Source organism: Augochlora pura, chromosome 3, assembly GCF_028453695.1.
Source record: "Augochlora pura isolate Apur16 chromosome 3, APUR_v2.2.1, whole genome shotgun sequence".
NCBI lineage: Eukaryota > Metazoa > Arthropoda > Insecta > Hymenoptera > Halictidae > Augochlora > Augochlora pura.
Window position 1 is genome coordinate 30,937,415 of NC_135774.1, and position 24,501 is coordinate 30,961,915.

General features: G+C 41.8%; 2 protein-coding genes and 1 non-coding gene across 6 annotated transcripts in view; 2 read left to right on the forward strand and 1 right to left on the reverse strand.

The window, feature by feature from the left end:
* Window positions 1-333: 333 nt before the first annotated feature.
* Window positions 334-24,501, reverse strand: part of LOC144467527 (nicotinamide/nicotinic acid mononucleotide adenylyltransferase 1-like) — a 38,694-nt gene continuing 14,526 nt past the window's right edge. The window contains exons 2-5 of the mRNA XM_078176363.1: window positions 2,294-2,510; window positions 1,138-1,967; window positions 827-990; window positions 334-567 (exon numbers count right to left, since the gene is read on the reverse strand). Of these exons, the coding sequence (XP_078032489.1) occupies window positions 438-567; window positions 827-990; window positions 1,138-1,967; window positions 2,294-2,510 (1,341 nt within the window). The 3' untranslated portion in view covers window positions 334-437. The remainder of the gene's footprint in view (window positions 568-826; window positions 991-1,137; window positions 1,968-2,293; window positions 2,511-24,501) is intronic.
* Window positions 3,351-3,432, forward strand: Trnas-gcu (transfer RNA serine (anticodon GCU)). Its single transcript has one exon. It is a non-coding gene; the product is annotated as a tRNA-Ser (tRNA).
* Window positions 5,793-24,432, forward strand: LOC144467528 (ABC transporter G family member 23). 4 transcript variants are annotated; one of them, XM_078176369.1, is made up of 15 exons: window positions 5,793-5,903; window positions 16,959-17,088; window positions 17,689-17,933; window positions 18,278-18,455; window positions 18,541-18,634; window positions 19,579-19,794; window positions 20,906-20,991; window positions 21,076-21,307; window positions 21,584-21,761; window positions 21,841-21,956; window positions 22,061-22,131; window positions 22,353-22,441; window positions 22,681-22,857; window positions 22,938-23,024; window positions 23,840-24,432. In XM_078176369.1, exons 2-15 carry the CDS (start codon window positions 16,985-16,987, stop codon window positions 24,052-24,054), a joined length of 2,088 nt encoding a protein of 695 aa, XP_078032495.1. In that variant the 5' UTR covers window positions 5,793-5,903; window positions 16,959-16,984; the 3' UTR covers window positions 24,055-24,432. The 4 variants fall into 4 exon arrangements, with proteins under 4 accessions (XP_078032495.1, XP_078032496.1, XP_078032494.1 ...); XM_078176370.1 differs by having other exon boundaries at window positions 5,796-5,880; XM_078176368.1 differs by having other exon boundaries at window positions 5,828-6,589.

The following is a 24,501-nucleotide window of genomic DNA, read 5'->3' on the forward strand; positions in this document are numbered from 1 at the left end:
AACAGTTTGGGCGTTTTGACACTGGACGAATTGGCGCTGTACGGACATCGGAAAAAGCTTCTCTTTTACTCCGCAAGAGGCGCTGAAATCGCTCCTAGAGAGACGCTATATATTAATTAATAATTTTTTAAATCTCAGCTATATATTAAGCTATTATCATCTGCTTCTTCGACGGGACATCGAATTTATCTAAATTTATAAAAAATTTGAAGCTTTATAAGAGAAAAATAATTTATTCGCTATAAAAAGGCTGGGATGCGTGTACATGCACAATATAAACAATATCATATACTAAAACAATGTACAAGGACAATTATAAATAAAAATCAATCAAAACCATGTATAGGTTGTTTGGAACGAATTCGTCCATTACCGAGATCCAATCGAATGACAAATAAAAATTTGCCATAAAAAAGAAATAAAATATGTAACACGATCTAGTTCTCATCTTCGCCTTCGCCAGCGTCTGCCGAGTCCATACCGACTTCTTCGTAGTCTTTTTCCAAGGCAGCTAGATCTTCCCTGGCCTCGTTGAACTCGCTTTCGTCCATACTCTCGGCGACATACCTGAAATAAACATGATCACTCTAGAAAACTATTAAAATTAACACTTTATCCGATCGGTAGCCTATAAATCGGCTTTTTACTCCGACTGGCAATCTATAAATCTATAATAAATATAAATCTATAAATCTATAAATCTATAAATGGCAATCATGAATTTACTATCTCTTACCGAGGTATTATTATATAATTTTTAAACTATTAGATATACCTTTCATGGTAAATAAAATAAATAAAATAGATAATATAAATAAGAATTTACCAATGAACGAATGCTCGTTTCCCGAACATCAGATCGAATTTTCTGTTCAACCTGGTCCAGGCCTCCGCGATGGCTGTGGTGTTCGCAAGCATCGCCATTGCTCTCTGCACTTTGGCTAAATCACCCCCTGGCACTACAGTCGGTGGCTGATAATTAATGCCCACCTGGAAATGAAATATCCAAACTAGAAACTGATAAAACAACCTAGAAATTATTCAGGTACACTCTCGAAGTTCTATCTCTAATTGTAATCTCTCAAATTACAATAAATTGTGTCGACAAAGCTCGCCATCAAAGAAGCCAGTCATTACCTTGAACCCAGTGGGACACCAATCGACGAACTGAATCGCCCTCTTCGTCTTGATCGTCGCAATCGATGCGTTCACGTCCTTCGGCACCACATCCCCCCTATACAGCAAGCAACAGGCCATGTACTTTCCCCTCTGGGGGTTGCATTTCACCATTTGCATTGCAGGCTCGAAACAAGATGAAGTCAGCTCCATGACGGTCAACTGCTCGTGATAAGCCTTCTCTATAGAAACGATCGGCGCGTAGGTCGCCAAGGGAAAGTGAATTCTTGGATAGGGCACCAAGTTCGTCTGGAACTCGGTCAAATCAACGTTCAGGGCACCGTCGAACCTCAAGGAAGCCGTGATCGACGAAACGATCTGTCCAATCAGTCTGTTCAAGTTCGTGTAGGTCGGTCGCTCGATGTCCAAGTTCCGCCTGCAGATGTCATAAATCGCTTCGTTGTCGACGAGGAACGCGCAGTCGGAGTGTTCTAAAGTGGTGTGCGTGGTCAAGATCGCGTTGTATGGCTCCACCACGGCGGTGGAAATTTGTGGAGAAGGATAGATGGCGAATTCCAGTTTCGCTTTCTTTCCGTAGTCCATGGACAGACGTTCCATCAGCAAACTCGTGAACCCGGAGCCGGTGCCGCCGCCGAACGCGTGGAAGATAAGGAAGCCTTGGAGACCGCTGCACATGTCGGCGATCTTACGGATCCTGTCCAGGACCAGATCGATGATCTCTTTGCCGAGGGTGTAGTGCCCTCTCGCGTAATTGTTCGCCGCGTCCTCTTTGCCGGAGATCAGCTGCTCGGGGTGGAACAGCTGGTGGTAGGTGCCGGTGCGGACCTCGTCTGAAGGGACAGTCGATTTTATGGATAATTTCAACTGATTTTGTTCTATTTATTTTTGTCATAAATGCACGAAACCTGTAGGCTATAATAATGATCGCAGGGTAATAAAAATCCACAGGCTAATAATAATTTCAGGCTAATAAAAATCCCCAGAATAATAACGATCGCAGGCTAATAAAAATCCGCAGACTAATAAAAATCCTTAACCTAATAAAAATCCTTATCCTAATAATGATCGCTTGAAACAAGTCGATGTCGAATATTCGCAGGATTTTTCAAAAGTCAAGGGGGTTCTATAGGCGTAATTCTAGTAAATGCGGTTTCACCTATGACCGTGGGTTCGAGGTCCAAGAAGACAGCTCGCGGCACGTATTTTCCACCGCCGGTCTCGCTGAAGAATGTCTGGAAACCGTCGTCGCTGGAGCAACTTTGTGGAGGAAGCATGCCATCGGGTTGGATCCCGTGTTCCAGGCAGTAAAGCTCCCAGCAAGCGTTCCCCATTTGGACGCCGCCTTGGCCGATGTGGACTGACAATACTTCACGCTGTATATTGAAAATATAGGCAATATTGAAAATTCAGTAATTTCTTTGCTAATTAATATCCAAGATTTAATTCTCCGCGATGATGGCTTTGGAGTTAAAATGTAGAAGAAATTCAAATCAGAATTAGCGTATCTCCCTCTTGCAATATTTTATTCGAAATTTTCGTATGCTTGGATTGTGTAAATTTTAATGTGGATATTCGGTAGACTGTTTTAATTGTGAAAGTAGGGGGAATGGATTAATAATTACCATTTTGGCGAGTTATTCAAGATTTTACGGAGGAGAAGATGAGAACGATGTTGACGGTATGGACGCACGAATCCAATTGAAGGAATGCTATTTTTCTTAACGCATTTTGTTTTCGTTGCTGGGGAACGATCACATTAAGGCTGCGTGCACACTGTGATTTTTTGAGCGCGATAAACAATTTGTAACTATATTCACACGGGCGAACGGAGAGACGAAAAGTAGAATTGTTCTGATTTTTTGAACAGCGCAAAGGGGTCGACCTGAATTACTTCTTGAAAAGCTGATTTTTTAAAATAATGAATAGTGAAGTATTTAATTATATGCTTTGTGAAATAGCTAGGAAAATGTTCATTCTTTCTGCCAGAAAATTAAACTTGTTCATTATGATCGCTTTAATGTATAGAAATAATTTTTGAAATCGATTCAACTGTGGTACATGATTGTCGATTTTAAGAACGTCTATAATATCGTCTGGTCTATAGTTAAACTTTCGAAGGCCCGCGGCTTTATAAAATTAGAGTAACAGCGCGTATCGATTCGTTAAGGGTAGTCACCCCTGTTCCAAGGACAGTTTTGCAACGTGTACCAGCGGACGAGGTGGCCGAGAGGTTAAGGCGTTGGACTGCTAATCCAATGTGCTCTGCACGCGTGGGTTCGAATCCCATCCTCGTCGTCTATTTTTTATATCCTAATACATTACGGAACTTGGTAAATTATTAGGAAGGTTCTTTAAACAACGCTACAGCCTGCGCTGTCATCCTGTACATTTGTACATGATTTCAATAGATAATAACAATTTTGGATCCCGAAGTCGAATGCAGTGCATCTAATCATCCTAAATGGGACATAAAATAAATGGATTATTATTTAATATGTGGTAGATTATAATTTGAATTATGAGAAATATAGTTTTTTGTAATTTATTTCAACATGTTCCAGAGTGGCCTAGAAATTATTTAAAAAAAGATAATTTTTAGGATGCTCTGTAAAAATTGAGAAATAGTTAAATTAAAATATATATATAGGGTAATCATAAAACACAGACCTGGGATCGCACAGAAATTGCATATCATTTCATGCAAAAGTTTTTTGCGTAAAAATAAAATTTTTAAAATTGTAAAAATTTAGAAAATTGAGGTTGTAAATACCTATTTATAAGAGAAAAGGTATAAAACTGTTGCTACAAGTGTGTCATCGCTAATTATACGTAATTAGTAAAAATAATTATTCTATTGTTCATACAAATAATTATTTACTTTACAAATGACCTCGTTGTATGAACTAATTGCCTTCAAAAATATGCAGCACTCGTAGTAGAAATGAAATATACAAGATATTCGCTTCTTGCTAACGTGCCAATAAAATAATAAAGGGGATCTAAAACCACTCAAAACTAAGACAGAAAATCTCATAAAATACAATATGTGTACATAATATACATAAAATTATTTCTTACATTTCCGTCTCTTGCAATTCATTATTTTCTAACGTAACCAAACTCCCATCATGCTCTACAGTATCAATGCTTGAGCCTGCAGGAAACTGTAACCATAAGTTCACGTACCATCCTCTGATTACTATTATCGCTCGCGATAATTCGCTGTGTAATTTCCACTTAATAAATCACAGTGCTACGCAATCGAATGTATGTCTTAATAAACGTGTTATCACCTTGTCTATGTTCATTAATATCAAGAGAATTATGCTGATTGATTACGCGAGCGTAATATGCTCTACGCAATCGCAAAGGCCAAATTAATCACGCTAATCGACGCACAAAAAATCTTACTTGCTATAAAAATCTCTATGGTGGGTCATAGATAACGAAAAGGCATACACGCAATTTTCAAATACACTATACTTTTTTACTGATATTGTTTTTAAATACTATTTAAAAATATTAACTAGATTAATTATTGGAAATATGTAATAGTAATTATTGGAAAGACGTATCAATAATTATTTCAATTATTGGAAATACGTAATAGTAATTATTGGAAATAGGTAATAATAATGATTGGAAATACATAATAATAATGATTAAAAAGACGTAAGCACAAGTCGCCATTAAGTAGTTACCTCGAGTCATCCAAAAGAATAAAAGACGTCTTTTCATTCCTCCGAACAACGCCGGAACTTGCGTATCAGGTTTAACATTAATCTGCATTGCCCGGAGATTACGTTTACCAGATAAAGACCCTAATTAGGAGGTAACCAGATTCAATTTCTCGACGACGTCGGATTAAGACGTTGCCTTGAGCCGTCAAGTCACGACACCAAAAACGAACACTTTTTCCTCTTTCTTCCGACTCTCGCCTTTAAGAATCGTGACCTCCACATTGACATTGCCTGCTCCACCTAAAGATCTGATAAACCGGATCCAAGATACTATAAATCCAAGGAAAGGAGCCGCTTTTTTTAAACAGATTCGTCTTCTTTTTCTTTGATATTAAACACCTCTGCTTTGACATTGAACACGGTCACAGGCCAAGTCGATGAACTGTGGTTTTCGAAAAATTCGGAAGCTAAATGTTAATGCGCTTGGTTCAGTCATTACTTTGTTGATTTATACTAAAACTATAAATTATAGCATGGAAAATTATAAAAAAATTATTAAAAGTATAACTGTTCTTGCATGAATTACAATATTCAATTTCGTATGCATAAAAGACATTTCGTCATATAAAATGAAAATGCTGTATGTCAGAAAAATGATTTTAGAATCACAGTAAAAACAGCTTCGAGTGCAAAGGGTTGAAGCAGCCGAGGATCGAGATTTCCCAGATCGGAGCTCCAATAAGATTCCCGAAACGCAAGATCCGATATTTCGAAGCTGTCCGAGCAGGGTCAGCACGCCGGTTGAGTCACCGAAAGATGGTAAAGAGAAAGACCCGTTCGGTCCCCCCCTACCATCGGTACGCGCCCGGCTTGCACGCATACACAGGCACACGTGGGGCCCGACTCCCTTCGCGCACAGGTGGGTATCCTCACGATTCATAGATCCCCCCACCCCGCGGCCGACGTTAAGTTAGACTTGATCTTGATTTAGCAAAGCGGGCAACGGCAGTCGGGTGGTAGACAGTGCGGCGTGCGGAGCTCGTCGAGACTATTCGGCAGGCAGGTTGGGCACTCATCCTTATCACGGTGCGTCGACGCTGTCATGACACACATCCGCGCGGCCATTTACGGTTTCGACGATCGATCGTTAGGAATCCTAGGCCGGCGGCAGCGGCCAGTACGTTTCGAGCGATCGTAGCGGATCGGTGACCGATCCGGGGGGTCTCTTGCGGCATTGGGATGCTCCGATAGAGAGACCGCAAATCGCCAAAGATCGATACGCGCCGGTCCCGATAGGATTCCGCGCCGAGAACCGCGTCCGCTGACGCGACCAGACGCAGCAGCAGCAGCAGCAGCAGACCGTCCGTCGTGTCGGGCCTAGATCTCCGGTATCCGCGCTAGAGATCCTAGCACACACGCCGTGAAAACGTGCTCTCCGCGCCGCGCCGCGCACGGTTACCTCTACACGCCGAGAAAGTTACGGACAAGCATCGCGGCGATAAGAGAAAAAAAGAGAGGAACCAGGATCCCGGGCGGACGTCGTCTCGTTGCCTTTGACATTAAACCGGTCCCCGCGAGCGCACCCGGTGTAACGTCGTGTCCGCGAGTGATATTTCTCATCCCTCCCCCACCCCCCCTCTACCAGTGTGATCTATACAGATTTTTCGACGCGGCGGCGGTCACGCACGCACGCACGTTTCGTCGCGATACTACGGCCGGTGTGTCCACGCATTTTGCGTTTCACTTTCGGGAATAATTCCACCGAGGCGAGGGTAAGTAGACCGGAAGCACGGCTTTTCATTCGGAGATCATGGGGAGAATGCTGGCTGCGGCTCGGAAGCCGTTCCAACGGTTCACTGCGTCGAGGGGGAACGCGAACAATTGATTTATGATTCACAGAAATGATTCGGCGATGCGCGCCCGATATTTTTCGCTTCGGTGAGGCAGATCGAATCGGGCGCGTTGCTGTTTGGATTTTGGTGTCGGAAAAGGATCTATAAGACGATCAAAGTGTGTTTAAACGATACATTTGCAATTGTGTGGTGACTCTGAGACGCTGTTAGAATTGATGCTAGTCGCTATTAGAATTGGAAATTGATGGACTATTGTTGGACGAAAATGATTACGTGGTTAACCCTTTGCGGCCGTATATTTACTCTGAGTCATTTCTACTATTTTTATATTAAATTAAAACATATCAATGCCTCACTTATAACTGAATTGTAAGATACAATTGATAAATTATGTTCTTCATTGTTAATCTCGTATATTATGCATTACTATTCAACAAAAATTAATTCTAGCCAGTGTGACACTTACGTTGGCAAGTGTGACACTTGTTACGACCGCAAAGGGTTAAAATCTGTACCGAAAGGATTATTAAAAGCGTAATCATAATATTGCTAAATGAAATATAACGTCATACGTATCGAATAAAAATAAACTTAAAAAATATAAATAATATCGAAGTTTAGAAAAATTGTCTCGATTTTGGGGTGAAAGCAGCTCCGGCTTCAAAGGGTTAATAGATTCGATTGTTGCAGTTTCAGGCAACGCGTGCCTTCTAGTTTTCGTATTAAGTAGACCGTGGATTTTCGCGCGTTGAAAAGTTTTTTAATCCGATTTTCATGCGTTGCCTGGTAACGAGAAATTTGCAGTCGTACGTTCCAGCTTCGATCTTTCCGTAATTAAGTGATAGAACATGATTATAACTTCGATCTGAATGTGTTGCAATAAATTACTATTGAAACGTAGGTGTTTATGTTTTCATCTCGACGAGCAAACGATCTCACGTGTAAATATATTCAGATTAGTCACTCATACTGAAAAATTGACACGCCAATTTTTGCTGTTTTGGAAGATTGATATTTCGCCCAAAGAACTAAAATCTTAACCCTTTGTACTATTATGTCTCTCAGAGCTACGTTGATTACGACTGTTTCGTCCTTAATTATTTCCTCGACGCCATGAGATGATTGTCACGAGTCTGAGTCGTTATTATAGTGCAAGGGGTGGAAAGTCTACCAAATGGCGGATGTAAAATTTATAAAATTTATAAAATCCATAAAACCCGCAACGAATTAACAAAAATGCCAAGAGCAATCTAGAGTAGAAAAAAAAAGACGAACAGACCGACCACCTGTGCATCGAAGTGAACTCGCAGAAGATAAAATTCCCAACAACGTTAAATACCTACACGAAACAGTATAGCGAAATAGCATAACAGACCACGCGGTCGTTAAACGCAAGTATTTGGGAGAAAAGCAGATCTCGCGATAATTTCACAGAAATTGACCCGGCTTAATTGCTTTCCACGGGCAGATTTTCGCTGATAAAACCTCGCCGATAAAATCAGCGACTGAATCATTGGTAGTCGGCGGTTCTTCCCCGCTGATGCCAAGTCTTATCGATGATGGTGGCATAATGGTGGGACATTAGGAAGCGTTGCATAATGGAAGAAACGAGGAAGAGAGCACTTAGCTCGCCACCTAATTCATGGCACATAAAGTAGGATACTGCAAACATCATCGGGAACCGAGAAACACAGAGGGAAACCAATGTTTTAATTAATTGGCCGTCGCTGTCGCGTCGTAATGACCGAGCCAGCCGCGCGTCCTCCTCCGGGGACCATAATCCACGAAAACTACACCACGGGGAATCTTACGCAACAAAAAGGATGTGGCAACGAAAAAACAACACGTGCACTTCAACTCAAAGTCAAGTGCGTTCGCGGGCAAAGTTGCCGCATCAACGAAAATAATTTATCATCGGAAGGTAGAAAAAGCTAACACGTGGCGACAGATGCCATCTAATAATTTCAACGCGTTGCTAAAGTTCCATTTTTTGCTGCGCTTTTTCTCCTTGCGAATTTGACTTGGTTATTCTTACGTGGTTGTATAATTTAGGACGCGTCCGTGTTTATGTGCAAGTGGTATAGGTAGCATAGTGTGCAAGTGGTATAGTGTAAAGGTGATATAGATAGCATAGTGTGTAAGTGGTATAAGTAGCATAATGTACAAGTGGTCGAAGTTGCAATTGTAGCCTTAACTGCGACCCAAGTGGAACAACAGCTGAAGTTGGTATCGATGTTAGAACCTTGGCTGCGATCTCCGGAAAATTCATATCGCGATATCATGGCAAGGGTTGAGTTCGTTAGTAATTTCGATCGTTCACCGGTAACAGGATGAAGTAAATGTGAACGTCCGTTCGAGCGATATCACGGGCGATCTCGTACGTAATTTAGCGTCGTTCGAAAGATCCAAGGGTCACGTGCTAGCCGAAAAACCTGTTCCCAGTCGTTTTACTTTCTTCCTGTGGCGCGATTCACCGGGAGTGACGCAAAAAATCAGGCTCCCGGAGCGGTACACGGTCAAAAACTAATCGAGAGATCCCGAGCGATACGCGCGTTCCCCCCCGTCCCGCTCTCGTCAATTTCTCCGGCGAATTTACTTTCTACAGTCGCCTATTTTCGTTCGCCGTAGCCTCGCACAGATCCTGCGTGTTACTTTACGCAGGAATTAAGAACGCGAGCCGACGACACGTATAGGCTCTATATGGTCACCATCAACCGCAAGATGCTTTTCCCGGTTGACCGAGTTACCTCTACTACACTATCAGCGCTCGTCTTCCTGATTCCGTTGGCATCGATGCAGAAATAAACGATAAAATCGTCGCCGCATTCCATAACTCTAAATAAAATAAATATCCCCTGCTTTCGTTATTTCCTCGCTGATAGGTTCATTAGGTCAAGACTAAAACTAGTTGCCTCCATTGTTTCACGTGTTACTATTTCTCTGAATTTCTTGTCGTCTCCGCGGAGAAGCTAGTTATCGTTAAATAAATATAGTCAGTCATTCAAAGGTCGGGAGACCGGTAGTTTAGAATCGAAACACCTGTCGAACGTCCCGACGAACCGTCAGGCAACAGTATTATTTTTCTCAGACGTATCTGCGTTACAAAATTTCTTAGATCATACTGACATAATTCGAGAACGCAAGCTTCACACTTTCGCTAGCACACATCCTGTGCCACAACACAATTTACCGCGCTGCCAGTTGTCGACGACACGGAACACCGACGATTTCTCATTTCGTGGTTACATAAATCATTTAAAACTAATTTGGGATTGTAATTTGCGCGCGGCAGGACGTGATAGAGTGCGGAAGATCGTTCGGAACAGATAAAATCGCCGGACTTCACAGAAATCGATGAGGGATCAACGTATTCGTTACAACTGTTTGGTTATGACGTAACAATTTGGTTAAACGATAATGATTTAGTTAATTGATGATAATTGAGTTAATAGATCGAAATTGAGTTGAGCGATAAGAACTTTGTTAACCGATAACAATTAGTTAATTGATAATAATTGAGTTGACTGATCAAAATTGAGTTGAATGATAAGAACTGAGCTGACTGATATGAACTGAGTTAACCGATAACAATTTAGTTAATTGATAATAATTGAGTCGACTGATAAAAATTGACTTAACCAATAATTTATTCAATAACAAAATGCATAATACAAGGATCTTCCTAATCCTCCGAAGAACTATAATAGAACCGATTTAAGAGCTCCCCCATGGCACCCAGCCATTTTATTATCTGCGATGCCATTGTTTTCGTCTCGCTTTATTTTTCCACTGTGGAATTTCCAGTCGCAGCCATATAATTCCAGAAATAGAACGTCTATTGAAATTACAATATCCTTCTCCCCGAATAAAAGCAAGAAAGAAATCCGTCGTCGTTCCGAACAGCGGGAGCCTAAAACCACTTAGAGGAGGGGGTCGTTTGATTAAACCGCAACCCTTGACGCGGTGACGTAACAAAGACCTCTAACAGACGAGTTCACGCGGCCGGGAAAAAATTGATTAAAAGTCGGAACGATGGAGGAAAGGTCGTTTGTCACCTAAATCATCCAACCACGATTACCAATGGTAATCCAGCATAAATCACAGCGAAATATATTCCTAACGAACTCATAGACGGGGAGTAAAAAATTCCAATAACTTACACATGTTTCTAACGATTTTGCATATCGGACCAAAGATACACACCGAGATCAAGATCGATCGCTGGTCCATCTGTGACGGCCTTCGTTTGGACAGGCCGAGCGATCCCGGGGAAGTTATGAGAGCAGCTTACATCATCGATCCACTGTTCGCTGGTGTATTATAACTATATCGGTGCCGGAGTCGAAATGATCGTTCGTAACACTTTCTTCGGCGGCTTTCGTCACCCGGAGCCTTGAAAGTCGACCAAAGCCTAGTCTCGGCTTCGGCCGATTCTCGGAAAAATCGGCGTCTCCGTCGGCGTTGGCCGGCGGAAAATCGCTGCAGCGGGACGCGGCTGTGATATGCGACGGGAAACGGGGACAACGACACAAGAGCTCGTCGCGGTGCGTGCCGACATCATCAGGATTTGCATACGTTTATGGAGTTTATCGTTTCAGACGGATCTCGGTGTCCGCGCGACGGCCTTGAACGAGAAGCTTAATAGCGACGGCAGAACAAGGCTTCGAACGAACGCTTTTAAACCCCTTAGACGAGCACTGTGAATAACGCGGTGACGAAAAAACGCTGGCATTTTAACAATCGTCGAGAACATTGCAGAACCTCTTACCACTGGTTAACCGGAAATTCGTTGCAAAAATCGTTGCAGCTGCTCCAGTTACAATCTCTGGATCTCTTTGTACGGAAAGATAGATTCATAAAAATTTGTTCCGCTTCGGCAGAAGATAATTAATGATTCCTGTACAGAACGATTGCGTCGACTCTTCGATGTAAAATTGAAAATAGAAGATCGCAGTTCTTTCAAAGAATATAAGGCTGATTTAAGAGCTCTCCCGTGGCGGCTAGCAGTTTTATTATTTAAAGTAGTCTTATTTTTCCACTATGGAAATTCCAGTCGCAGTCATATAATCTCAGAAATAGTATCGTGACCAGCTCCTGTTCCGCGACAAACAGTATTTACGATTAGACCACGGATGTTTATGCGGATGCTAATTTGTCTAAGTAGTTTTGGAAAAAAAGAAAACCGAAGAAAACAGTTTGTTAATCTTTCAACGTCGTACGAGACGTTATTGTATATGTATAAACTGACAAAAAAAGGACGCGCTTACCATTCGTCATTTGCATTGAAAATTTCACGAACACCGAGATACGTATCTCATAACACGTCGTTTGCGAATATTCCGAGCAACAGGTGAACAAATGACAAATTTAACGAAATTGTGTAAGGAAAGGAGAAATTTTGATTCCGGTTTCACTGGTTGCAATTAATGCAAGATCTTGTGTTTTGCATATAGATTCACGGGTGTATTAATTACGTGGAATATCGTGCAATCGATGGTGTAACCAAAAAGGGAAGGGTTATTTGGTTCACGACAAATTTTAGGAAAAATAGAAAATCAATTTTGTTCGTAGAAAGCTTGAATTTCTAAGATAATCAGACCGTAGTTCTGGCGGAGTTTTATATCTGCCTCGATGGTCTGAAACCTCAACTAATGAAACTTACCGGAGAGGGGGACAAAGTTTATACTTTACAAATGCACACACGAACCTTCGAGCTGCTAATTGATAAACGATGTTTAGAAGAAAAGTGGAAATTATGCTCGGACATTAAGTGGAATATAAACTAGTTTGATGATCCTTTTAACAGTATCTTCCTAATGACACAATTGTGCATACAGATGGTAATTACGTCAGATTCTTAAGAATGCATGAATAATAATAGAACAGAGGCGATAAAACTTCTCGTTGCAAAGTTAAACGTAATCGTGCAAAAAGATAGTGGCGAAACAATCATTTCGAATAATTGAATACTGATAGGAATAACTTTTTGCTGCGATATTATATGACAATGCGCGAAACGCAGCATAAATCTATAGAAAGAATAAGATTCAATTTTGCAATTAATTTCATAGTCGATCTGTCTTGCTCGATATAGTTTGGTACAATTTTTATCGCTCTCTTTAAAAAATATATTAAATGGTATCTGATATTTAAAATATATTAAGTGATAACCGATATAAAATATATTATATGATATCTGATATTTAAAATATATTAAACTATATCTGATATTTAAAATATATTAAACTATATCTGATACCTAAAATATATAAAATGATATCTAATACCTAAAATACAGTAAATAATATTTGACGTAAAAATCCCCGTGATTTTATTTGGTGGAATGCCGGCCGCGGTTTCAGCTCGATACAAAACTGCCTCCTCGGAGGATCAGAGATTCGAATGTGAGTTGCGGGGTTCAGAACATTGACCCAGAGTTACACTTCTCCCCGTGCTGGATGCACGTGTTGCAACCGGCTTGTGCATCATAGGTCGAGTGCACAACAACGTATCGGACGTCCCTTCATAACGGTAGTTACTTAGCTGTGTGGTAGTCGGTGTGGGACTGGATCCCGTCTGAATATCTTGCTTAGAATGTACAGAAACGGTGAATCGAGATTGGGTGAAGGTAAACCGACGCTCGTAAAATGGAATCGCGCTTCCGTTCGGTCGTTACGGTTGGATATATTTAGTTATTACAGAGGAATTCGCAAGGACCGTGACGCAACCGGGACTGTTTCATTATTAAGCACGCATGGGCATTTGCGATCCTTAAAAATCGTGGGAGACAATCACGTTGATGCGAGTTTAATGATCGCACCGCGAATCTTTCTACGAAATAACGATGCGCAGCGTTGCAGCTGTTGCGAGAAAGCCGATTGGCTTAACCTTGTTCCATCATTAATCTCGCGGTTTCGTTTTTTGATTAATTTTAATTTTCTAATCGCAGTCGCTCGACGTTCGTCATAAACGAATAGGATCAGCAATCTATTAACGTCGTTTGTACTTTAGGTCCGGTGTCGGTTGCTTTCTACTTTATTTTCACCGGCCAGCTGCTTTCTATTTTATTCTCGCTATAAGTAACTTTTCATTAACACCATAGAATCAGTTTTCATTTTTGTCGTCGCCGACGAACTCGTATGAAAATTCGTAGAGTAAATATCGAGTGCTGCATTTTCTACTAGCGACGCGGTTCCAACAAAACGCATTGTCTTTTTTCTGACAGCAATTGCAACGCCGTGGCAGCGTTAGAAATATAATTATTAATAGAAATAAAATGATTTACAACGTAATTAAGAATACATTGATAACGAGACAGTGTGATTCAGAAGTCTTTAATTTCAACAGAGATAAAATCTGAAATTGCTGTCTCGAGAGATAAGCAGTGTAATAAATTAAAAGAATATAAAACACTGTGCCACGCTATTTTATAATCGTTAATGTATCCGCGTAGTTGACGTTGCCCCAGTAAAAGTGCAAGCATCACTTTTCACTCGGCTCATTACACCTGCAAAAAGATCATCGTTCACCGAGGAAGTGATCAAACATTTTGTTTTCAACGGGAACGGGAGCACGGATCATAGCGAGCAAGATTTCTCGGAAGCGGTTCGAAGTCGCGCAGGAAAATACCAGCTTCCGGCTCGCCTCGGAAAAGAAAAGCTAAACAATTGGCGCCGCGTAACGCGATTTCTTCGGGCCGATCCACGCTCGTGCCGCAACGCCGATCTAACCGAAGCGAGAAGAGCCGTTCTCGTTCGAATCAGTGATAACCGAGAGCGCGGGGCCTGGTGCCGTGCCCGCGATCACTTTCTCGTATCTGAATCCAATTAATTTTAACGATGTTATTCGCGCATACATTATCCCACGGCTTTCACGGTTTATTTTATTGTTTCCATTATTCCGCGAGCTTGTCCGACGCGTAGCTAGCGACGCGCTAATGAAACGGTCAGGTCGTTCGCGATTGGACGCTTGGATTTCGACGCAGATCTTTCGCATACCACGAAAATCCTGCGTCGACCGAACCGATACCAGTTTCGTCTCTCAGCGACCGACCTACCGAAAGATGCTACGATTGCGCATATTTTTGGGAAGTGGTGTCTCTGGAATGCTGGAAGAATCTCCGCCGAAAACAATTTACATGGATCGAGTTGTACTTCAATCATCGATTACACGTTCTCACTACATATCGCCATGGCGTTTATTGCCGGAGTCTGATCGACGAGATATGGCTCAAGCTCACGCTAGAAGTTGCTATTAATTAATTCAGTCATCCAAGCGCCGTCGTGCGAGCTAGATCGATCATTTATCGATGCGGCGGGAAACCTTGACTTCCGATTACAAAGTGCCGCTTAAATTACGGCTGATGAGACGGATACTGTTATAAACTCGTTGACACAGCGCAGCCGGTAGAAAAAACATTGTTGTGGATTCGTGCCGCGGCCGTGCAATAATGTCTATCGGAGGCGTCGCGGTGGCCGCGACGAATGACAAACAGCCGGGACCACCGGCATGATCGATATTTAGCATAACGCCGATCCCCGTGGAATCACTAATCACCCGAGCCATGCCCCCGTGAAACCAGCTGCCGTCGGTTTTTTCGTCGCGGCGTCGTCGAACTCTCGTAACCCGCCGGCTCCACTCTTCAACGGATCCGGAGCGTCGCAAAATCTGAGAAATTGCGTCGAATTGATCGTAATACGCTGATCAACCCACGCGTTCAGAGCTTGATTTTGATCGTGCGCATGCCATTGAAACGTCACGCGTCGAACTGGCGAAGAATAATCGAACGAACGGCTTAGGCGTACGCCATTGAAATTATCGGATTGCGAAGTAGAACTTCTTAACATTTTTAATTGATCGAAAAGGTTGAATTAGTTGAGTCGCATTTCTAATTTGTCTCTCGCGTTGCATTCGCCTTACCCAGCAATGCATGCATAAACACGCACTGTTTAATGCAGACGCGATACTGTCACGTCACCGTGATTATCGAATTTTTTCAGTTTTAACTTTTTAATGTTCTATTCTAAATATATAATGAAAAAATTGACGATCCAATGATCGCTGAGATAATGTTAATACGAATCTATTCGTTTTTTTTTATTGTGCACAAAATAAGAAAATCTAACGCTGATTTTAATCGAAGGTTAGATCAAATTTTAGGAAAATTTCTATTATATATACCTTATTAAACTACTGCAAATTGAACGACATCGTTTGCACATTTTGCTTTTGGAAGTTAGAATAAAAACCATGGCATGGAAAATTGAGCAACGCGCGAGTATTTAGCTGCAACATTCTAAAATAGGTGACGTTCTAGTTCGGGATAATCGAAGTCGCCGTAACGACCCATAGGAATTCCCCGGAGGTTCGTACCCCCTAGCAAAGATATCGTTTCAGTTGCGGGTTCGCGATCATTATGCCTGATCGATCGACGAAAGTGAAAGGGTATCGTACAAGCCAGGCAAAAATGGAGCATTTATCGCGGGAAGAAATTGCATGCAGCGTTCGCGGGCAGTCGGACTAAACGAGCGTTCGAAGGCCTCGGCAAAATACCCTCTCGCGGGCTGTTCGAGCAACGCTATTACATAAATCATTACGGTCCCAGGATTCGCGAAGCCCTTTCCCGGCGATGACAGGCGGGCATGCCGGAACGTTGAACTCTGCTCGGTGGCGGGAATGGATTCCGTTTAATGAAACGTGTCGAGGGTTCGATTGAGAAATCGGCGACCGCGCAACGGTCGCAGCGAATCGAAGGAAGACAGGAAAATGCTGGCACTATCGCAAATCGAGCACCGCGTGGCCGACGAAAATCCGAGACGAAACCGAAACACCTGTCGGCAGATACTTTCTAATGCTTCTCGTCGATTCTTATAAATTTCGTGGGCTTATCTTAGAAACTAAATTACAATTCACAAGTTTGATAGCATGGAAATTTGTGTTTTGGAATCTTCGCTATTTTACAATTTTATAAATTCAAACTCTAGGCTGAGAACTAAGGATATAATAAATTCGATAGTCTCGCGATTAAAATTAATATCGAATAAATTTGGGCAGAAATGAAGAACGTGATATCATAGAAGAAAATTAATTTCAAATAAATTTAAAACCTTCGAATTATTAGAAATTTAAAGTCGACGATTTAGCGATGAAGCAGTGAATTCGAAAATTTCATGGATGATGAGACGGTATTCGAGAAGTTCCAGGAGTTCGGAATTGGACAATTTGGAACTGGAGAAGACGGTTTCGCAGAAGTCGCGTAAATCAAACGCGTTTCGTGTGTCTGTTACAGGTTGTTGGCGACCAACGTTCCGTAAAATGGTGGTGCAACACGCGATCCTAGTCAGGGATGCTGTGAAAAAATACGGGAAGTCGGCGACGATTCTGGACAATTTGAACCTGTGCGTGCCGAAAGGGTGTATGTGAGTAACATTTGCCAATATTATTGACCAACCATATCTATTCCTTAGACTCTTATTTATTCAAGAATTGTCACTTCCAGGAACAGCGTAATCGTTCAATCATCATTAACTATACTATGTAGTTCTTTTATCGACTAAGAAATATTCAAATCGTTTGGACCAGTCTTAAAGATAATTACTGTATTTTAAACGATGCCTGAGGCTAATTTCAATCTCTTTATACTATGTATTACTATGTACATTATTAATGTGGCATATCGTTGGATGGAACACAAAAAATATTAAAGAATATTGGTATATTATTAACAAGGATAATAGTAGTAATAGCGAGGAATACCAAACCTCTGACAGAATAAAGAAATATTTCTCCAACTTGGTATTCTACGAGCCAGCTGATCGGAATTTCTATTTGCATGAGAAAGATCGGCAGGCTACTCGGTATTCCACTTTCCTCGGTGACTAGCGAATTGTCAATAGGCCCAAGCGGTAGGTCAGTGGAATGGTAACAGTAACACTGACCGCGCGCACCTGATCAAGTCAACGATTACACGAACTAGTACGGTGACTTATAACTTCGAATGTTAATGATTCTCTGCTTAGATATGGCTTGTTGGGGCCAAGCGGCTGCGGCAAGACCACTCTGCTTTCCGCGGTGGTCGGCGTCCGGAAGTTGAACAGCGGAGAGATTTGGGTCCTTGGCGGGACTCCGGGCAGCCCGGGGTCCGGTATCCCTGGGCCCCGCGTAGGGTACATGCCCCAGGACATCTCGTTGGTCGACGAGTTCAGTGTCATCGGCGCGTTGTATTACTTTGGCAGGATCAATGGCTTGGACGATTACGTCATCGGTAGGTCCCTTCGCCGAACATCGCTCTTTAATCCCTTGCACTATCGTTCCTCTCATTGTCGATTATGCATTTATTCGTTCTTAATAATTTTCCTAATAGCACCAGACAATTTTTTTTTTCATTGTCTTTATTTTTGTGTGGAATCTTTGTCACGAGTCTGACTCGTTATTCATAGCGCAAGGGGTTAAAAAAGGTCTAATCCTCCGAATAGAAACGCACATTCAACAGTTTCCAATAGCTTTACGATTTCCAATGATTATATAAAAATCGCGAGAGGCCGGTGATTCTGTCCATCTGGAAGATCGCTGAAGGTAGTTTCACCGTGATCGATGTTCGGATTGCAGAGGAGAGGTTCACGTTCCTGAAAGATCTCCTGCAGCTGCCGCCGCGGAATCGATTGGTGAGGAACATGAGCGGCGGCCAGCAGAGGCGGCTCTCGTTCGCGGCGGCTCTCGTCCACAAGCCAGAACTGCTGATCCTGGACGAGCCGACGGTTGGTCTGGATCCGGTTTTAAGGGACAAGCAAGTACACTTTCATTCAGTTGCCTCTCGATCGCGCCGAAAGGGCCGTGGAACAATTAAAAGAGCGGGACGATTGTTTGCGCAGCATCTGGCGGCACTTGGTGAAGATCACGAAAGAGGACGGCGTCACCGTCATTATCACCACCCATTACATCGAGGAGACCAAGCAGGCCGACATGGTACGTATACGTCCCGCGATGCTTTCATTCCGATTCGCACACTGCGATTTAATAGCCATCGCCAGCATTTTGCGTAACGCGACGAAGAGGGCGCAATAAAAGTTTCAGCAACTCTCTGTAATCACTTTCCGTGCGAGCATTTCGGAAGGCGGCGTAAAAAGCGTGAATGCCGTAAGCTTTCTAGACGTTGTGCAAGCAGATAGTCAGAAATTATTTAAATTCATTTTAACTTCCATTAGAAAGACATTTTTTTTAATGCAGCAGGTGAAAGAATAAATTTGTCCAACAGTTTTGGAAATTTCGCTGTTTTGGACAGCGTCGATGGACGAAATGCATTAAGTGCGGACGCTTTGAAACTTTCGTAGCAATTATATACGCAACTTAGAGATGCGTATACCTACTTAGAGATAGGATTATGGTTTGCCAAAAAGGTTTTTCCGATTCTTTCATTATTAAAAAGATATCTTGCAACCACTTAATGCAATCTCAAGGATCTTGTTGTTGTTAATGGAATTCCACGAACCAGTTATACCTCCTATCTTTTATTAGAATGCGAAATCTATGGACCGGTCGTTCGTTCGTGCATGAAGGTTCGTTTTGATTTCCGAGAGATATCAAGTTACCTTTTATTTCAAACGAAGCGACCGTGAACACGGGGAGATTCTGAGGACGCGAGATATGCCGTCCGTGGATTTGCATTAACAGCGTCACGGCCTCGAAATATTTTCTTCTTGATAGCAAAACAATCGGATGGTGGTAGAGATTTTTACACTCTTGTTAAGATCAGGTAAACCGCTTTTGAAAATCACGGTGTCGACGCAGCTGTATGAATATGTATGAAACGCGTCCTTAAAGAATGCATAGCTAGCGAACGCTTTTAAAATTGGCGAGCTCGTTTCCGAGAGAAAATCGCGGTGATCGTAAATGACTGATATAACTCTCAGATTGGATTAATGAGACACGGCCAGCTGTTGGCTGAATCAACGCCGAACGACCTGCTGGAACAATGTCAGACCGATTCCCTGGAGGAAGCGTTCCTCAGCCTGAGCCAACTGCAGGTCCAGAATCGGAGCGGCAACGTCAGGCAAACACGGATGGCAGGGACTAACATGACCGACGTTCTCGCCGGCGACTCCATGTACAGGGATTACCCAATGAAAGTTAGTGCACGATTCTTGAATTCTTCGAACTTCGTTAAACGTTAATCCTTGATCTAAATCCAGCCAGCCATCTAGATTTTCCAAGGTTTTTTAAACACTCTCAAACACGAGATTAAATTCAACCAGCAAAATGAAATTTCCTAAAAATTGAGAGTAGCGGCGGAAAATCATTTTCGGATCGCGGCGTATGGGTTTTGCTGGACAGTGATTACATGTTCAGACAAACGACACAGTGTACGCCATAAAAATGGAGCTTTGTAGCTAAAGGTCGTCATTTCGCTGCACGCGACTATAGAGAGTAGAGGCCGCGGTTCGGCGACCGGTTCAATGACTAGCGGCTCGTTTTCTGCATTCCTTTCTCTTTCTCCCTATGATTGGAAGACATACATTTCCACAGATTAACTTACGAAACAGAGGATTGCGTAAGTCCGTGTTGTGTTCTCTAGCGAAGATATTCGGAAGAAAAAGAAAGATAACGCGTCTCATCGTTGCTTCGCAGATCTTTTTGTTTTTCGTCACGCTCGCCTTTGTTGGAAACTGCTGGCGAGTTTCCACGCGTGCAGGAATCCTCGCGCAAAGTATGCTAATCGATGGAAGACGACATGCTCGTAAAAAGACGCTTTTTTTCCCTTGGCGATAAAGCGCCGGTAACGGTGCAAAGTGCGACAAAAAATAACAAGCTTCGCGTGTCTATATAACAAATAAGTTAATATTGACAGCGAGGTATAGCTGCGAATCAAGCTGGATCACCGGATAACGCTGTTTACACATATATTTGTTCGACACCGATTTCCATAATGCTACCGACTTAATAAATTATTCGCTGATCGCAGCGCATTCTGCCGGTGTGCCGAAAAAATTAGCGCGAACGAGTCGATCTTGAGAAACACGCTCGGAAATGGAAAATAGGCATATAACAATACAACGCGAATTTTCAGCACTTATTTAAAAAATAAATAGATCCAATACAGCGTTGGAAAGGAAAATAGAAAAATTCTAGGATAATTAAATATTTCCTGGCAATTTTTATTCTATTGCAGCTAGCTCGGACAATTTTTATTTTGCATAAAGGTCCGCGGGCTAATGACAAGAAAAATCCTTTTACTTTCAGGCCAAGTATTACTGCAAGAGCAGCGTGAAGAAGAGGTGTCACGCTTTGCTCACGAAAAATGTACTTCAGTTCATTCGTCATCCCGGGTAATTATCCTAACGATTGACTCACTGTTCGCGAGAAATAAACATTTTCAAGGAACGTGACCGACAATGCGTCTTTTTCCGCAGCGGCGTACTGTTCTCAACGATTTTGCCGATACTGCAGATGGTGTTGTTCTTCAACTCTTTCGGTCTCGACCCGAAAGGACTCGTGATATCGGTCGTGAACGAGGAAGCAGGGAACTGCGACTTCGGATTGAACCGGGGAAATGTTACGTACGACGAAACCGACTTCACCTGCAATTTCGTCGACCTCAGCTGCAGGTTTACCAATGGCTTCAACGATACCATATTGAAGAAGGTGCGCCAGCAAGCGAAAATTAATTTCCCGCAGAATTTACTGATAGAAACATGAATTTCTCAAATTGAAAGATGAAGTATTCAGAAAATTAATTTACACGTTACACGCTAAATGCTCTTCGAGTAAAGATACTTAAGTATGGTTGAGTCCAGTGATCGTTGACGCATTTAATAAAACAGTAAAATATTTGTTCCTATAAATTCTGTCCAAGGATAGCTTCGAGATGTTTTTAGAATTCATATATGGTATCGTCTTGACGCTCGAATATATTTGCAGATTTATTACGACGACTTTAACAAAGCAGAAAAGGACATAACGCGGCAGAAGAGCGTCGGCATAATGCACTTCAGTAGAAACTATTCGTACGCTCTGCAGACGAAGATAGACGACTTTTTGTCACTGTCCGATGGGGATATAATTGCCAGTCAAATTATAGTTTCCATCTATACGCCAGGTAATGTCTCGTCTAGCACGGCGATTTATTTTGTTATTGCTACGTTCGGTAAATGACACCTCGATCTTCCTCGCTTCAGACAAACAAATCAGCATGTTCACGCAGAAAACACTGTACGACGTTTTCATAAAGGAATACAGGAAAATCATTAAAGAGTGTCGGATCTCACCGAAATTCGCAGATGTGCCTATACATGTACGTAGAAAATTTGTTAGTTTAGTAATTCGTAGTAAAAGAAAAGAAAAAAATTGGAATTGTGAGCGTATGCTAATGGAAGCCCGAATCACTTTAACTTCCAGTTTGAACAACCAATTTATGGATCTCTCGACCAAAAGTATGTCACGTTCATCACTCCGCCTTTTTTACTGTCGTAAGTTCCAAATAACAATCACTTTGCATTCATTATAGAGGTACTCGTCCCAAGGTTCGACAAATTGAATATTTGAAAGCACTCGAACCTCAGGAACACGAAGAGCCGACAATACGTAGACTCGACGATTATGCAATTAAAAAAAAAAAAAAAAAAAGCGACCAGACAACGAAATTGTGTAATTTTGAAAAATGGAATAACGAATGATATTGTGATTCCAGATTAGTATTTATCCTAGCGACCTCGATATGCTCGAGCATAATCATTACTGACCGGCACTCGGGCGTATGGGACAGAAGTGTAGTCCAAGGTAATAATATGTTTCGCAAAAAAAAAAAACGTTTCCTACTTGAAATTGGCAATTCTCGATATAGTATACAGCTGCATTTTTTTTCCATTGGTTTGCCGTTTCATTTCTAAGCAAAAAAAAAAAAAGAAAAGAAAAAGATAAAATCAAAAAAGTAAAAAAGAAATTGATAAAACATAATTTACGTGAATACCGAATGGCATTTCCCGATGACTGAGCATGTGCGTGTTGATGAAAAATAGGTGTCACAACAGCGGAAATATTAATTACACACCTCATGACACAAGTGATAGTGATTACCATGCAAGTTGGGGCAGCATTGTGTATCGGATTCTTACAATTTGGTATGGAGTGCAAGGGGTCGCTGGCCGCTGCCATTTGGCTGGCGTTACTGGGCGGAATTTGCGGAATGACTTTCGGTCAGTATACTTCTTTTCCTTTTTTTCTCTCTCCCATTTCGAAACCAGCAGGAGTATATTACCCTTTCCTATTTGTACAGGTTTCCTCATCTCGGTGATGTGTACGTCTCACGCTCTCGTTAATTATGCGGCCGTAGGCACTTTTTATCCTTTGATACTTCTCTGCGGTAAGTCACCTATGAACTTTCCACTCTTCTTCGCTATTGCGCAACAGTACCATAAGTTTTTGCTACGTCCGATGTGCCTCGGGCGCGCGCTTAACTTTTTCAGCATGTACTTTCATGCTGCAAAGGTGAAACATTAAGAAAGCATCTTTTTTTCGGAGCACAAATGTGTGTTAATTGGTAATTGAGTGGTTAAAATTGCTCATCTTTGACTGACGATTAAATTAAAGGCTTGCTTCAAAGTGCTGTAACTTTGCGAAAAAAAATCGCACAGGGTTCGCTTTTTTTTTTTAAATTAAAGGGGAAGGATTGAACTTTATTCCACTGAAAACGGCGTCTCCGAAAAAAATTTTACAGAGTCCGTGTGTTTCGTCAAACTTGACAATTTTCAATATAACGAAGGTCTCGCAATTAAATTATTAGAATTACAAGATTGCATTAAATCAAAAATCCAGAAACAGAATTTCAAAGTAGAAGTTTCAAGCTTTAATTTTAAAAAAATATCATCATCCTACGATCATTTCTCACGGAGTTATTATTAGTCAAAGTTGGCCAATTTTATCCAAAATTGTTCTATGCTATCATTGTCCCAACAAAATTAAAAATGCCCACTTCGATGGATTTTAAATAAAAATACAGGTTCTAGTCTTATAAATGAGTCTCTGTTTAATAAAACTTAATGCCAGGTACATCTAACGAATAGCTTAGAGAGAATAGTAGACGCTTTTCTGTTCACCTAATACTGTTACATACTTGAACGGAAACTGAAGTACAACCGTACGAATCGCAAATAAATAGAAATTGTTATTGTTCCGAAGGACTGATTTGGCCAGTGGAGGGGATGCCGAAGTTCCTGAGATGGATCAGCCTATTCTTGCCGATCACGTTGCCGGGCATCTCGCTGAGGGGTGTCCTGGAAAAAGGGACCTCCATCAACGATCCGGAAGTGTACAGCGGCTTTCTAGTGCTATCCGCGTGGATCTTGTTCTTCATAGGACTCTGCCTGATCTGGCTGAGGTCGAAATCCACGTGAGAAACGTCGCGTTTTGCTATAACGAGGACAAATTGAGACGGGGCGAGACGTTTCAGTTCGTGCAATAGTGAGAATGAAAAATTTCCACGTCTGTCACACAGGGTCGATACGCTTTAGGTTTATTAAGGCAATCAGGGGGGATTTAGTGTACGTCTTTCTTCTCGATTTTCTTTTTCTTTTTTACACAGAATCTACCGCGCGTTCTTCTGTATAGTCGGTAAGCGAGATAATTTAACTAGATGTACTGTACAGATTAACGAACTGGTGCGCGTGCAAACGGGATTCCTGTTCGAGTTGATAACTTTCGTTGCGTGAGAAAACGAGAACCGTGTTGTTGATTGTTAATAAAAAATGCACGATTATTTTTGTATGAGCGTACTGACAGCATTTTCTATTGATTGAGCCTAGTTTAGAATCGTAGTTACGCGACCTCTCCTTAGCATAGTA

Coding starts and splice junctions, on each gene's coding strand:
- LOC144467528 (XM_078176369.1), top strand. CDS start 16,985: ATGGTGGTGCAACACGCGATCCTAGTCAGGGATGCTGTGAAAAAATAC. Junction 22,132..22,352: donor ACTCCGCCTTTTTTACTGTC/GTAAGTTCCAAA, acceptor TTGTGATTCCAG/ATTAGTATTTATCCTAGCGA. Junction 23,025..23,839: donor TCCTTTGATACTTCTCTGCG/GTAAGTCACCTA, acceptor ATTGTTCCGAAG/GACTGATTTGGCCAGTGGAG.